Source organism: Henckelia pumila, chromosome 3 (assembly GCF_033568475.1).
Source record: "Henckelia pumila isolate YLH828 chromosome 3, ASM3356847v2, whole genome shotgun sequence".
NCBI classification, from domain to species: Eukaryota; Viridiplantae; Streptophyta; class Magnoliopsida; order Lamiales; family Gesneriaceae; genus Henckelia; species Henckelia pumila.
The window spans coordinates 15,691,196-15,708,759 of NC_133122.1; the positions used below are offsets into that span (position 1 = coordinate 15,691,196).

General features: G+C 34.1%; 1 protein-coding gene across 2 annotated transcripts; it reads right to left on the minus strand.

Annotated features, from left to right (window-relative positions):
- Positions 1 to 1,537: 1,537 nt before the first annotated feature.
- Positions 1,538 to 5,391, minus strand: LOC140891926 (nuclear transcription factor Y subunit A-10-like). Of its 2 annotated transcripts, none has more exons than XM_073300624.1 (6): positions 5,175 to 5,391; positions 3,813 to 4,089; positions 3,053 to 3,153; positions 2,869 to 2,940; positions 2,538 to 2,678; positions 1,538 to 2,358 (listed from the first exon to the last, which is right to left on the minus strand). In XM_073300624.1, exons 2-6 carry the CDS (start codon positions 4,072 to 4,074, stop codon positions 2,008 to 2,010), a joined length of 927 nt encoding a protein of 308 aa, XP_073156725.1. In that variant the 5' UTR covers positions 4,075 to 4,089; positions 5,175 to 5,391; the 3' UTR covers positions 1,538 to 2,007. The 2 variants fall into 2 exon arrangements, with proteins under 2 accessions (XP_073156725.1, XP_073156726.1); XM_073300625.1 differs by having other exon boundaries at positions 2,869 to 2,937; positions 5,175 to 5,383.
- Positions 5,392 to 17,564: the final 12,173 nt, after the last annotated feature.

Below are 17,564 nucleotides of genomic sequence, written 5' to 3' on the forward strand. Positions count from 1 at the left end.
TTGTCCATTTTTTGTGAATAAATCTTTGTGATAGTTTCACATAGATAAATTCTCCCGATTGCATCCAGCTAGTGTGATATTTTTGTATTATTATCTATTTGCAATTTTGTCATTTTTTTTTCCAACATGACATTGATATGATGTCGACTTGACAGTCAAATATACAGTGTCACATCAATATTTTAAATTAAAAAAGACTTGAAATTTCTAAATTTTAACAATATGAGAATAATTTGGACCTAATTTTGACAATATAAATGTCGAAATTGTAAAAATGCAAAAGTATTGAGCAAAAAATTACAAATTTTTCTTTTAAAAAAATCATCTTCACTGAAGAGGAAAAAAATTGTTTATTTATTTATTTTCCGCACCAAAAGTACATTAAATCACCTAATTGAATAGATTATTAGATATATGATCTATCACTGCCTATACATAGATGATATCTATGCTCGAATACATATATTTTTTATTAAGTGCAATGGTAGGTGCACAATTGTTTATTGGAGGCCCGTTAAGTTGCAAATCAATAAAACAATGGACTCAGATTTCATTGGGCCTTGATAATCCATTAACATGATCATCATCATTTAATTTGTAATTACATTTTTTTGCCCTTTCCCTTGAATGGATTATTCAAATCTGGCCATATCTTCGAGAAATGGTCTTTTAGTTGACATTTTTCTATGTTTTAAAAATATATTATCCAAACTTTACATTGCATTTATAATTACCCCGGAATTAAATTTAGTAATTATTTAGCTCATATATATACATAAAATATATAATATTTGTTTTAGCGATCACTAAAGCTTAAAAATACAACTGAAAACATTAATTACCAACTTGTAATAACACTTATTCTTAACTATTAGGAAAACTACAAAATTAGTCATGCATATTTCTCTACAACTTTGGTCTTCTACTTTTCTATCTAATTAATCAAATTTCAGTATTGGTATCTTATCACTATTTTTGTCAATGAGGTCTTGGCCTAGTGGCCAAGACTGAGGCCCTGAGAGTCCCAAAGTTCTTAGCAGGTTCGATTTTCGCTGACTGTGTGTTAGTTTTCTAATTTATTTAGGTTGATTTAGTTATTTTCTTTACTTGAGACAAGCAAGTCTCGAGTCCATGCTTAAGTTCCGTCGGTTGTGCGGGCAATTTCACTTTGTTTAGTGTTATAATTTGATGTAATTTGATATCCGATGTACTTGTACTAAAAAAAATCTTATCACTATTTTTTTTAAATCATTTTTCTGACACGACGCTGGCGTGACATCTATGCCAAAATCGCAAACAAACATGTATACTTGCAAAATTATAACTTTCTTTAATTATTAATCACGTAACCAACAACATAAGCTAAGCAACAAATAAGAAGTGTGGACCTTTAGTTTATATCCATCGCAAATGATACTGATAAACTCATGATTCTGCAACGATAATGGTATTAATAGCCTGTCATGCATGTAAGGCTCAGATTTGCATAGAATATAAGAATATATATCAATATGAGAAGACATGCATGTATTATGTATAAGAGGACAAAACAGCATATATAATCATTAATGTACAAAATACTAGGTTTTTTATTACATTTTAGATTGATATCTTACACACGATGAAGGTAGTTGAAAACAGATGCTTGTAAGCACACAAAAACAACAGTACACGCATTAATGTTTAAGTTTTAAAGATTTCACCACCAAACACCAAATTTCCAAAGTTACGATCATGCATGATACAAACTCCGAAGTCCTCATATATTTAACCAGGTTTTATTATTATGCGAATAGAAACATAACCCACACAAACGATGTCATGATCGATCTTACATATATTAAACATGTCTGAACGACTGAAACCACCCGTGTCGACGATCGAGGGCGACTTGAGTCGAGAGAGCGAGCCGATCGAAAACCCAATAGACCGGCAGAAGATATATATATGTTTTATATGATTTTCTCCATGAAGGAGAAGGAAGATTAGCCAAGAATGAGTTGCCTTTCAGATAATTGGAAACCCGATACCGATTCCGATCCCAGTATCAGCCACGTTCGGAAACGGCTGAAAAGAAGTGCCGCGGAGATGATTGATATGAAAGGGAAGAAAAGTGGTAGCGTTCCCCTTTGAGAAAAGGTGACAGCTGGTTGCTTCTGAGGTGGGACGACTAGTGAACCTGTTCCCATCGGACTGCAGCACGATGGAGATCTGGGATTCTTCAGGCTGTGCGAACCATTCCTCTTTCTCATCGGCGTTTTTGTCGCTGATTCTCGAGTTCTTGGTGTTGAGGAAGCGGCCGCCGCTGCCTCTCGGGCGGCGCATGGCGTGAAGATGGCGGGATAAGTGCAGAAATGGCTGAAATAATTGGTGGAGATTTTTCTTTTTAGAATAATATCTGATATCTCATCTCAATAATATTTGAACTGTGTGTAAGGTAATAACCTCTGATAATATTTTATCATTTATTATTAGAAGTTGCAAATTAACACGAGAATATCAAACGAGAAGTGGAAAAATGTAGTGAGGGTACGTACCTTGCGGGGTTTGGTGAGTTTACTCTCCATCTCCGCCTTTGCCCGCGACCTTCTACGCCGCAAGATTCCGTTGTATTGTTTCGCGTTCACGAAAATCGGCCCTCCATCAGCAGACATGCTCAACGGTAACATGATCCGCCCCTGAAAACATACTAAATTTGAGGTGATCAATGAAATGCATTGAGTGTAGAAAATATATGCATGATTTATTACTAACTTGCATATATATATATATGAACATTTTTGTTTTATAAATATGAACATGGCCCTCCATATTCCTGAATCTGGCTTTGCTGGAGAAATCAAGAATAGGAGGAAAAAATGGACGAACCGCGATTTGAGTTCCACAAGGTGAGTATACTCCAATGCATTGTTCAGCAGAGGGATGTTTTGAAAATACCTGCTTAATATATAATTCGTTTTCAAGAAACAGATCAGTACACAAGATTCTAGCTAGCTAGCACGCACCATTGTTTTCATTTTATTGACAAAAGTATATTAAGTGTGTGTTGTACCAGAGATTGGCAGAATCCAAGCTCCAAATGCCCTTGATTTTCAGTTTGAGTTCGATTCTTCTCCCCGTTTTCGACGGCTTTGCAGTCACCAAAATCATACCCTGCTCAACATGTGAAAGAAAGAACTGAGGCTTTCCAAAGCAACGCCAACGATATTATTTATGTTCAAATCATGTGAACCTTCCTGTAAGTTGTAACTTATACCGTGCAATTTTATTCAGAATTGTGCCTTATTTTCGACTCGAATAAACTAAGCTAGTTGCCATAATAGGTCAAATCTTGTGTGTTTTCACACCATTGTTAGTATGTTAATATGTCCCCCATCGGTTAGGTAAAATTTCTGGAAGTTCTATATATAAGATTGGACAATCTTCTCAATTAGATTGAGTTAAGTCCAAGTCCAAATCTTATAAACACTTAACCATCTATACTAGTGACTAAATATAATATTGTAACAAACCTATTCATTTTTCGTGACAACAATTCACTAAATATGGTTTTTTTTAAAAAAAAAACTCGTAGAAGTAAATTGACAATCACACAAAGTTTATCAAAATTTAGCAAATTCGATCGCGTTTTTAACGTTTATTTTATTATTTTTAGATCAAATATTATGTGTCATATATAATAGAACAGTGTCCATACATACACATCCCACCAAAACACTCCACGCTTATGAAACTTGACATAAATATGAAAAATCAAGAATTAATGTACATGCGCAGTGCATGCATCCTATTACTCTAGTCTAACTATTTACCTGAGAAAATAGTGAAGCGAGTTGCATTTCCCTTTGCCATTTGATTTTGATCATTTTGCATCAATTTATTACCGGCGGTGAAATCATTGAGGTCGAGGCCGGTGGATGAGATTATCTTCGATGGGACGAAAGATTCGCAATATGGCGGGTCGGATCCGAGTCCAGGCCACCGAGGAACAGCTGATAATACCCCACCCCCATTGATGGGATTTGGGACATGAATCCCATCGTGTTCTTTGAGGAATTCCGTGTGCATGGTCATGTTTAGCTTCAGTTCCTGCACTTTTCATCATCTTTCTTGCTTCAGGTAAAAACCCTAAGAACAGTACTTTCTATCTTTAAGCATATTCTAATAATTTAATTTCCTCAGAAAAATCTTTTTGTAATTTGCTTAGAAAAGTATATTGATTGTTCATCCATCAGTCAATATCTAGAAAATTTCAAAAGAATTCAGAAGGGAAAACATATTAAATAAAATATATACTAGCTCATGTATTTTCCAAACAAAAATAAAAAACAGAGATTTTTTCCCAAACAAACACCTAAATATATTTTTAATAAAAAATATTCGGAACCCCAAACAGACCTGGGGTTCTTGTTTCTTAAAAAAAAAAAAACTAAAGTTTCCAAGAAACAAAAATAAATAAAAATAAAACAACATTCCAGTCAAATAGAGACTCGATACAATCAAGATGAACTAGTATTTCCCCAATAGGAAAACCAATTTAATTAAATGGATATTTTCCAGCCGGAATCTGAAAAGTTTCCAAAGTTATAAACAACATAAATATCTTTTTTTTTTTTTTTTTTTTTTTGCAATAACACACACACACACAAAGAAAGGGAAGATAGAAAAATTTAGACAGCAAATGAAGATAGAAAAATAGTTGCACAATATATGTCACACTAATTAATAAAGTTCAAAAAGAAAATATAAAGTTTAGAACTAAGGTCACTGCTAATTAGTATCCTATATAATAATACATCCATGTACATCTTTCCAAGTCTAACAAGCCTTCTCAATATTGCCTAAAACAGATCAAATTATATCTACCAATCAATCCATCAAACATGCCACCAAAAGGCCTAGAAATCTCCAATCTGGATATATAATAATATCACTCAAAAAATCAATACCAAGAATCCAAACAGAAGAACTCCACTTCACTGTTCCCAAATCAAATTTAAAACCAGAATTTTATCAGAAAATCGAAATAGATTTATGCATCCAATGATCAAGAAAGAGCCCAAAAAAACAAATCATTAAAAATACAAAAATAACTTACATTTCCTGAAATATAATTCTTTTTTCAGATATCATTAAGATTAACTCTGATGAAAAGGGAAACTAAAGACACTTACCTTCTTAGGTAAAGTGGAAGGGAACAGTCTCCTTCAGAGTGAAAAACAAAGCACAAATCTGTCGGTAAAATTTCAAACAGCAGCCATTGGAGAGAAGAGAGAGGGAGAAAGAGAGAGAGAAGCTAGAGAAATGGTATGTATGTATAATGGTGAAAGCTACAGAGGAAAGGGCCAATCATATAATTTTCCTCTCATGCATTTGTGATAATTTAATATTATTTCTCTTTTTTCCCCAAGCCTTTTTGTTTTTAAATTATATAATAATCTAGTTTTTGGCGAGTGTTTGTTGCCTTGTTGGTTTCTCTACTCATTCTCAATTATATGGAGTTGGGATTAAAGGGGAAGACGACAAAAAAGGAGAGGGATTATGGAATAAATAATTCTTAATTTACTTCAAGTGGGTCGATCCATTATTTAATTTACAAATAAAATGATTTATATTTTGTTAGGCAAATCAAGGATTGAATGTAAAATATAAATTTGAATTACATATATTTTTAGTTAAAATTTTTCTTTAGTGATATTTATTTTTGAGAGTTGTTAAAATATATGTTAAATTGAGCTCAATTATTTGAATTTTGAGGAAGTTTTATTATTATTTTGACGTAATTGATAATTACGATTGTGAAATAGGACTTGGTATATATATTTTCCAACCCCATATATAGTGCGGGATTAAGTTTTGTGCTTTTACTATTAATCCTTTACCTATGGTCCCTAAAGAAAAGGTTAAATTATTTACATTAAAAAATACATATATTTTAGATACCAACAATGAAAAGGACAAACATATGACATATCACATTCCTCGTAAGACAACTACAATGTAATTAATAAAGATCGTTAATTAATATTAAGACAATACTTATATGTAAGCATAATGGATTATTAATAAATTGATATAGGAAACAATTAAAGGAAAAATATGTGATAGTCGATGAATTCTAGCTAGTACCAAGGAATTTGGTATTTCAAAAATAAAAATATCATCGCGTGAATTAAATTCGATTTTACATGAAATCATCGATAATCTTTTTTGTGTGAACCACGAATCTGAATTCTAAAATTTTTGACACAAATATTAAGATCCACATATATCCATAAACAAACGTGGAATTATAGTGAAAAATGATAATAAGATGTATAAAAATCACAAAATTTTAATATTCCAAAAGACTATAATATAGTATTCACTTTTTATTTGTGTAGAACCAAGTAGGCAGCCAATAATGAACTAGTTGGAGTTGAGTTGTATCAATCAATTACTTAACTGTCTAAAACTGTTTCCTTAACAAGTGGAGTACATGTGGAGCAATAGCAGATTAAATAGTTCCCAAATGGATCCAACACTATTTGGCCCCATCTATTTATATTGTACGTATTATATTAATTAATTATATGCATTCACATACATGTATATATGTATATATTATAAGTACGTGTATTTATATGCTCGAAAAAAAGATGTGTATTTGTATGCATGCATTATATATTATTCCTCATTAATGCAATATATATTTTTTCAGTTGTAATACGCAACATCTTGAAACTTAAGCTATATATCGATCTCTATCGTCTTTCCGAATTAAGATAATACAATAAAATGACTTTAATTAAGGCTATAGATTATTAAACATTCTGAGTCATTTTCGAAGTATCGTCTCGATGAAATTCCTGTTAATTTATATTGCAATAGAGATACGATTGATGTGATATATATAAGTATCATGACCTTGTACCGATTTATCATTATTTTTTTTATTTAAAAAAAACTACACACTAATGTTAATTTGAGATTGTTTAATTTTGTGGCATGTTTGTTAATCGGGCACATCAATACCTAGCTACAATATTGATGTGTACTTCATTTCTTTGCTTGGCGCCGGAGAAATCATAAGAATTAGTCTCTTGTTTCACGCATGTTGAATAGTGTTTTTTTATAATAAAATTATATTTCGATTAAAACAGTCAAATAAAATTATTGTATTATATATTAAATACAAAAATTGAGGATAAAAGAAAAAAATAGTTAAATAAAAAAATAAGATAAAAAGAAATCATAATTGAGGAAAAAAATTGAGATAATGGCGGGAATCTCGGTTTTTGTGTGTATGTGTGTGTTTTTTTTTCTTCAATTTATGTTTTATTTTTGTGAGCATACCAAGAGATCAAATAAGAAGTATCTTACATTATAGATAGATAGATAATAGTATTAATTAAGTTAAATTGCTTATGCCATCCATTCTTTAATTCAACTAATTAATCAAAAGTTTAATTTTTTTTTCCAATTGCGTGATTAATATCGTTCATTCGTTAGTAAATGCCTGCCAAATGGTCTCCTATGCGGAAAATTTTTAAGCCAGCAATTTATTTATTTTATATTTTTGAAGTTAGCAATTTAATATTTTGGATTCAAATACATTGCATCTAATGTAATGGTTGATTGGGTCAATATTCAGCAAACATTTTTGCCGTTTTTGTTAATGTCGGGTTTAAGGGTATTCGGACAAATTGAGGTATATATCATTAACCTAGGAACAAATTTAGCCCTCGAGTCATAATTTGTTAAGATATATATATATATATATATATATTTACCGAATAAAAATATTGGGCATCTAATAATCCATCGGCTAACATCCGTACCATTGATGTGCCCTCTCTCTTGTTTAAAGAATTATATATACATTGGTCGATATTTTCTATATATTATTTCTTGTTAAATCCCAAACGTGACTATGACGCACGATTTTACACACACACACACACATATATATATATATATATATATTATAAATATATTTGTATGTATGTATAAGAACACCTTTTTTTGTATTTTAATTCTCAAATTTACCCTAGATATATATTACTCTCTTTATATAAAAAAATTATCCCCAAATTTATATTCTCATATATCTCTCCCTATATATAAATAATCTCTCCCTTAGACACCATATTTTCATTTTTCGAAATTGCTTTTTTTGTGATATAAATATTACATTTTTCTTTTTATTTGTTTTTTTTTTAAATTTTGATATTTTAAATTTTCATATTTTTCTCAACTAAACATTATAGATAAGATAAATTGATAAATAACTTTTAAATTTATTTTTATATTATTTTATAAATAAAAAATATAAATCTAAATATTATCGAAAAAATAATATTTATACATAACATACATTATTAAATATATTATATGATTTTATATACACGCAACGCGTGTTTGCGATTATGCTAGTAAGTTATATACTAAAGTTTTTATATTCAAAATAATTATTAATATTAAATTACGTCTATATATTTAAAACGAAATATCATATTTTATCTCGAGCTTTATAGGAAGTGTATAAGACTTTGGTTCAGCAAATATCCATCAAGCATTAACTAATAGTATTTGATTTGGTGATTCATTATCTCGATTTAAGCCACGATCCAATTTTAATCAAATTTTGGCATAGTTCCTCAACAGTAACCAAAATCGAAAATGAGTCCCTTTATATATATATATATATATATGTATTACTTTGGAGAGCTTCTAAGAAACACTTCTCAACTTTTTCTTAACAAAATTTTGAAATTTTGTAAAATTTTGTTAAGGAAAAATTGAGAAGTGCTTATTAGAAGCTATTCTAAATACTTTGATAGAACGATTTCGCAATACTGAAATATAAATCTACACTTATCATTTCCAAGCATCTTCCATTGTATAAATGTTAGTTTTAGTCAGATTATACCTAATATAGACATGAATGTATATATTTATGTACATTTTGAAGCCAAAATCAAGTAATGGTAAGTGAATTGGGAGTAGAGGGCCCCAAAATACCTCCACTTCTAAAAAGCAGATAATATAGTGGTGCAAAAGCTTCTGTTTTTTATTTTCCAATTTTAAAAGATTGGAAATCCTTTTTTTCCCACTTTCTAATTTGCTAATGGATCCTGTTTGAATATATATATATATATATTTTTTAAAAAAGGTCATCCACTATTTTTGAGGTCAATATGCATGACACGTGTAGCAACCACCAATAGTAAAAGGAAACAAAATTTAAGAGTGAACATCAATAATGGCACCCAATATATATAACGCATGATATCTTACCAGAAAAATCGAGGACTTTCGATCGCAAATATATGCTTTTTTTTTTTTTCCCAATATCTATTTTATTTTAGGATTATGGAAAAGGAAATTTTTGGTCTTGTTTCGTAACAAATTTGGAGCTTCGCGACTTCCCCTTGCTAAAAGGGAAGATGAGTCGATATTTTGGACGTGAATGGCTAGTGCTTGACATAATTTTATTTTTCATAAATTGAAAAATTCTGTTTATAAAATTAATAAATATATAATTTCGACTTTATTAATTGTTAATTACAAAATAGAGGTTAATTTATCGCAATTGTATCATTCTTTTGTTAGTCAAAATGCTAAACTCGAAAACGTGAATATAACAAAAATAAAATAATACAATAAGAGTAAACACTTCGAAGTAGAGTGCGGTAATAAACAAGTGATTGAGTACTATGTAGTATAGTGCAGTAATAAACGAGTGTTTGAATACTGTGTAAGTAAACAGTAAAGCAGATGAACTTTGGTGGGCAATTTTAACTTGATCGGTCCGATATTCGACGCACTAAAAGTCGCACACATACACTTGCACAGAAGTCAATTCTATTCAAATGCAAACCGGGCCATTGATTCGCACACCCATGCGCATTCGCAGACCCGCGCGAAATAGAGTTCTGAATCAATCATTCTTACACTTTCATAAAATGTAACACAATAAGCTTATCTATTTTCTCTTTTTCATTCAATATGAGACGCTCTCACTTGCCTCCATATGACAAATTCCATTTCCATTCACAATGAAAAAAAAAACCCAATAATAACAATCTCAAAGTCCAACTGCTTTATTTTCATAGAAAGGAGATATCATTTGATTATGTGGATTAGAAAGAGTTAAGCCACTAAGTTTCAATAAGTGGGGGATTAAGATTTTTTGGTTAATGATTAGTCGTCAGAATACATAGTTATACATAAATATTACACATAGAGGAAGCATAAAACCGTCAAAAAAAAAATTAAAAAAAATTGACTTTTCAAAATCAACATGACATAAATAAATAAATAAATAAATAAACAAATTTTAAAACTTTTTTTTTAGATAAAAACAAATTTGAAAAACTATTATTTAACGTATATGTTTTCTATAAGCCATGGGACTAGAATCTTCATAACACAATAATAATGAAATCAGATTCTTTTGTGATGGGGGACCAAAAAAAAGTTAGTGGGGGATCCTTTTTCCTAAATCATATTAATTATATAATAGAATAGAATAGATATAATTACAACCACCCATTAATTTGTAAATATCATATAATTGGTCGGATCGGATACCAGCGTAAATAGCCAAAAATAATGAAATTTAATATATTAGTGACAATGTAAGTACGGAAGACTCGTCTGATCCTTTATTTATTTATTTTGGAAAAGATTTGAATGGATCGTGTAGATTAATGGGATTATATATATGACTTAAATTAACAACTTTATAATATTGTACTACTAAGATTTTATTTTTCATTTGAAAATATTCACTATTTCACTTAATGCATGTGCATATCCAGAAATTTTTAGAAATTTATGTAGATTTTATATTTTTAAAATTATTTATTAGATTTTATTAGATTTTATTTCTTGAATCGCTAATCTCTGAAACACAATATGGAACTCATAGCTAGGGAGGCCAATTGACCCCGTGATTCAAAATTTCTCTCATTCTAATCTACAATTCTACATAGCATATTTTGGAAAATTAAGTTATATATATATATGACTACGAGTGCAAATGGGTCAATTCTAATTTCTACACACTTTCTATTTTCTAAGGTTCGAACTTATAATTAAAATTCCAAATTAGATAAAAATCAAGCTTATCAAGTATGCGAATTGGATCACGATTCACGATTTTAGGTTAGATTCACGAGTTTTGTCTGTATAAGCATTCTTTAAAAAAAATTTAAAAATGATCTAAGAGGGTTTTGTTTTATAAACAATTTTTTAAAATTGTTAACTTCAACTTAAAGTTGTATGTTCGTTAATATTTTAATATAACAATGATAACATTATATAAATGACGATGATATGATATTGAAGATGTTGTGGCTAATATACAAATTAATGTGAGGTGACGGAAAATTGAAAAATCATTTTTTTTAATACTTTAAGATATTGTTTGATCTATATTTAAAAACAAAAGAAAAATATTTTTTTAGAAGTTCTTAATAAACAATATCTTAATGATTATCAATTTACTAGAATTGGACTAAAATATTTTAAAAGTCAATGAAATGTTGTGATCAGATGAAAACGACAACTTTGACAGTATATATAATAATTGAAAAGATACTACATTTTTCGAAAATATGACATGCGGAGTACCAAATATATGTGCCAAAACGTACCGCAAACTCATATTATCGAAACAAATGACAAGTGACAACACACGTAATCTGGTGGCGGAGCCATGCACACTTATGGCCACCCGGGCTGTAGCCCAGGTTGCTTGAAATTTTTTCAAATTTTTGTATATAGAAATTTTGAAAAATTTTAGATTAATTTGGTGTTAGTTCGAATAGTTCAATTCAAAATATTAAAAGATTCGAGAGCTTAAAGTTTTAGCTCGGATAGACCAAAAATCTTGACTCCACCATTTGATAGATAGAAATTAGACTACCGCTAGCCTGATTAATATATTTTAGACATTATTAAAAAAGGCACACATTAGCAAGAAAAACATCTCATAAATTACATCATGAGATATGATGAGAATATAAGTAATTCCGACAAGGATTTAAAGTAAGTAATGTCGAACTTCCTCCCCATCAGCTAAATAATCGAATTAAAGATACTTCTCGATTTATGTGTGTTATCCTTGTACAACAAATATTATCAATATTTCGTCGATTGTTCCAATGGGACAACCCAGGTATGAAATCTGTCTTGTGTTTAGCCTAACAGCGCAAAGCTCGGATGAACCATATATCTCATGATGTCCCAATTAATATTTTTGACATTTAACAGATTTGAGGCTTTAGACTTTCCATACGCTTAAAATGTATGGTTTATGGCCTGGGCTTGAGTTTCAGACTTCGACTTGGGCCTCATGAACATATTTAAACCACAAAAGATTTTATTCGTATTAATATTTCAATTGTACTTGTTGCATATTTATATAATGTATTTTTAACAAAAATAAATAAATAGTGAAATAAAAAAAATGACTTTTACGTCAATAAATGTCCATCAAAGGGCAGGAAAAAGTAAAATCGTAGTTATCAAAAGATAAAAAGTGTGAGACGTGGTATCAACTTACCAAAACCGGCCTTTATATTAATTACTTTATAGTATAGAGATAGAGATTATTATAAGTAAAAGTTTTTATCTATTTTTAATTATGAAATCTAGATTTGACGTATAATTAGTATACTAGTATCCGGATGTACGTGTTGCGTGCCTTTTATTATCTATTTTTTAAGTAAAAATAAAAAATAATGATAATAAATAGTGAAATAAAAAAATGGAATTTTTGTAAATAAATATTCATAAAAGGCAAAAAAAAAATATACTAAAAATGACATTTTCGTAATTACATAACCATCCAAGAGTAAAACCATGAGGGATGTCATACCAAGAGAGTGAGACCACTAAAGTGCTTTTGTTTTATATATAGTATAGATTTATAAAAATCAATATGTTCAAATGAATATTATTAATTGATACCCGGAGGAGGAAACCACCTCAACTCATCGATGACCCTAATATAAAAGGAACATCCCTAATCAACCAGAACCGGTTCAGAAGCTCAGCTCGGGAGATCGGCCAAGCTCCCCCACCATAATTTCCAGCTTAGGTCGGGAGCTCAGCTCGGGAGCTCGGAGCTCGGCCAAGCTCCCCCACCATAATTCCTAGCTCGGGTCGCGAGCTCAGCTCGGGAGCTCAGAGCTCGGCCAAGCTCCCCCACCATAATTTCCAGCTCGGGTCGGGAGCCCAGTTCAGGAGTTTGGGGCTCAGCTCAGCCCCAATATTAGTAGGGAGTTAGCTTAGTAAATGGGTTCGACAACCTTGGTGAGCTAGCTAAGATGTTAGGATCAACGTTTAGGGCGAGTTCAGGAGTTCAGTAATAACTCACTCACCCCTTTTCATATGACCCCCGGGGGAGCAGTAATATAGAGTCTTAGTGATGACAGGTCAGCTCGGATAAAATGTACATGTCGATATTTTCACGGTCAAGCTAGATTCAGACGAGATATCCACCTATATATTTGGGATTGCAATCCCGGGATTCTCGGGTTCCTGATAAGGAAGGTAAGCGTAAGATCCGGAGTCCTCTCCTATAAATACCAGGTTTACTTTCATTATCTGGATCTGAATTTTCACTCGTACGCACACATCACTCTCTATATTTCGCTATCCTAGCATCTGACTTGAGCGTCGGAGGGGATACGCCGGAGCACCTTCCAGCCCCCCCTTGACACTCTTGTTCGTAGTTTCAGGTCAGCAGCAGTTCATCTTCTGTTGGAGGAGTTTCATCAGCTCATCCAAGGAGATCACTTTATTGAGGTATATCAATTGGCGCCGTCTGTGGGAACTTTTAAGCTAAGACGTATATATGTCGGGAAGAGGAAGAGGAAGGGGAAGAGGGAATGTGGCGGACATGACTGTAGATCAGCTTAGCCAGTTCATCACTCAAACGGTGCAAGCGGCCATGAATCAGAATCCACCACCACCTCCCCCTCCACCCGTAGGTCAGACAAACCCAATGGATGCGGTGTGGGAAGAGATCAGGAGACTGGGTCGGCAAGTCGGAGGTCGGCCAGGGCCTATACAAAGAGAAAGCCCTTTTGCTCGGGCTATTCTAGATGAATAACTCCCTGCAAATTTTAAGCAGCCTACTTTAGGAGAGTATGATGGGAGCTCAGATCCGGAGGAGCATTTGGGAAGATTTGAAAATGCAGCTCTGTTACATAGATATTCGGATGCAATTAAGTGTCGGGTTTTCCTCACTACTCTGGTGAGGTCAGCTCAGCAATGGTTAAACCTCGTACAGCCTGGTAGCATCCGAAATTTCAATGACTTCAGTTCAGCCTTTTTACACCAATATGCGAGTAGTAAAAAATATTTGAAGAATTCCTTCAGTTTGTTTAATCTGAAGCAATCTGAGGTGGAACCATTGAGGGAGTATGTTCAGTGTTTCAATACAGCAGCTCTGGAAGTACCTACTGCTACTGCTGATACCTTGGTTAACTCTTTCACTCAAGGGATGAGGGGAGGAGAGTTTTTAAAATCCTTGGTCAAGAAGCCTCATTTGACTTATGATGAGCTCCTTAGTCGAGCTGAGAAGTATGTGAACTTGGAGGATGCACAGAGGCAAAGGAGACAGGAAGGAATGTCTGGAAGTAAACCAAGTACCAAGTTGGGAGCAAAGGCAGAGGGGAAGACAGAAGGAGGAAGGAAGAGGGTTGCAGAAGAGATGAACAGGGTTTAGGGACCCTACCCCTACGTACCACTCTCAGTAAGCCTGAAGAAGGCAATGCAAGTATGTGAGGATAGGCGAGCACTTGTGAGGCCCCGGGATGCTGAGAAAGGCCCGCGGTTACCACCATCTGACAAGTTTTGCGATTTTCATCAGGAGTATGGGCATGTCACCAATGATTGTCAGAGGCTAGGCGAGGAGGTTCAGAGGATCATGTATGATGACCCTCGAATCAAAGCTGAGCTGACTCGAAGGGAAAATCCTCCTCGCCAAGGCCGAGCTCCACAATGGAGGAATCGGAGGAATGAAGTTGGAGGGAATCAATGTGATCATCAAGGAAGAGCTCCTCAAAATGGTCAGGGAGAGAGGGTTCAACAAATTGCAAATCACCCTCATAGGGGTATGATCCATATGATTTCAGGGGGCACTACGGATGGAGATTCAAGAAGGGCTCGCAAAGCTCATGGGCGTAGGTTGGAAAGTTTCGAGGCAAAGGCTCAGCTCAGCTGTCCTGCTGATCCGAACATCAGTTTTGGAAGGGAAGATTTAAAGGATGTGGTGATACCTCATAATGATCATTTATTAGTCACCTTGACCATAGCTAATTATGATGTGGCTCGCAACTTTGTGGACACTGGGAGCTCAGTGAATATTATCTTCAAAAAAACCCTTGACCAAATGAAATTGGAAGGATTTGAGTTAGACCCAATCACCATGGCATTGTATGGATTCACGGGTCATGCTTTACAACCCCTAGGACAAATAGTGCTCCCCTTATCTCTTGGAAGTGGGGAGCATAGAGTAACCAAGATGGTCTGCTTCATGGTGGTGGATGCACCTTCCTCTTTCAATGGGATCTTGGGACGCCCCTTCCTGAGTGATTTTCGAGCTGTGGCCTCCACCTACCACCAGAAATTGAAATTCCCAAGTGGAAAAGAAGTGGGGGTTGTTCGGGGTGATCAGAAGACAGCTCGGTTGTGCTATGTGAACGAAGTAAAGGTTGATGCCAAGAGAAGTAGGAGGGAGGTAGGAATGGTTTCAATGGGCCGGACATCGAGGATGTTTGGTCAGAAGGTGCTTCTGATGTCTAAAGAAGGCCATGAGAAGGTGGAGTTAAGCCCGAGAGCTCAGATTGTCAAATTAGCTGCTGATCTCAGCTCGTCGGTGAAGCAAAGCTTGGTTGGTTGCTTGAAGAAGAACAAAGACGTTTTTGCTTGGTCTATATCAGAGCTCATAGGGGTCAGCGCAGAAATTATGGTTCATCGACTCAATATTTTTGCGGGAGTAAGACCGATAAAACAGAAGAAGAGACACTTTGGACCAGAAAAGGATAAGGTCATTAAGAAAGAGGTAGATGAGCTTCTTAAGGCAGGACACATTAGGGAAGTGCAATTCCATACCTGGTTATCCAATGTGGTCCTTGTCCCTAAGAGTTCAGGAAAGTGGAGAATGTGTGTTGATTTCAGGGACTTAAATAAGGCATGCCCAAAATATTGCTATCCACTGCCTCGAATTGATCAGTTGGTTGACTCTACGGCGGGTCATCAGTATTTATGCTTCATGGACGCATATCAAGGGTACCACCAAATTCCTTTGGCTGAGAAAGATCAGGACAAAGTAAGTTTCACTACATCTCATGGAACTTTTTGTTACAAAGTGATGCCTTTTGGTTTGAAGAATGCAGGGGCCACTTATCAGAGACTCATGGACAGAGTGTTCGCCTCCCAGATTGGTAGAAATGTGGAAGTTTATGTGGATGATATCCTGGTAAAATCTCAGGATGATGGGGGATTGGTGGCCGACCTTGAGGAGACCTTCTCGACTTTGAGAACTTACTGTGTGAAACTCAATCCAGAGAAGTGTGTATTTGGAGTCAGGGGAGGTAAGTTTTTGGGGTACATGGTTACTGAGAGGGGGATTGAGGCTAACCCGAAAAAAGTTCAAGCCATTCGATCCATGTCTCCCCCTCGCAATTTGCAGGAAGTTAAGAGGTTGGCAGGAAGGATAGCAGCTTTATCTCGATTCATATCAAGATAAGCTCATAGAAGTTTACCTTTCTTCAAGGTGCTGCGTAAAGCCAAGAAATTTGAATGGGATGACGAATGTGGAAAGACATTTGATGATCTAAAAAATTACTTAGCTGAACTTCCTGTGTTGGCTAAGGCAATTCCGGGTGAGCCGTTGTACATCTACTTGTCAGCTTTGGAAGGGGCGGTTAGTTCAGTACTCCTTAGGCAGGAGGGAACAACTCAACACCCTATCTATTTTTTCTCACATGCCCTTAAGGGTGCTGAACTCCGGTATTCGGAAGTGGAAAAGCTAGCATTGGCTTTGGTTATAACAACAAGGAAGCTCAGACCTTACTTTTTATCACATTCTATTGTGGTGCTGACCAATAGTCCTATTGGGAGGATATTGACTCGAGCTGATATTTCTGAAAGATTGGTGAAGTGGACTACAGAGCTTAGTGAGTATGATATTCAATATGAGCCAAGGTCAGCTATTAAAGCTCAGGCATTGGCCGACTTTTTAGCTGAAACCAAACATATAGAAGGGGAGGACTTGTGGAAGATATATGTTGATGGTGCTTCTAACAATGAAGGATGTGGAGTGGGGGTGCTTTTGATTTTCCCCTGTGGAGATGAGATCAGATTGGCAGTCAGGTTGGATTTTCGAGCTTCCAACAATGAGGCAGAATATGAGGCTGTGTTAATTGGTCTCCGAGCAGCTAAGCAAGTTGGGGCAGCTCGAGTGCATCTTTATTCCGACTCCCAGTTGGTAGCTCAGCAGGTGAATGGATCATATGAGGTTAAAAGTGAAAAGTTGAAAGAATACATGAAAGTGATAGAGG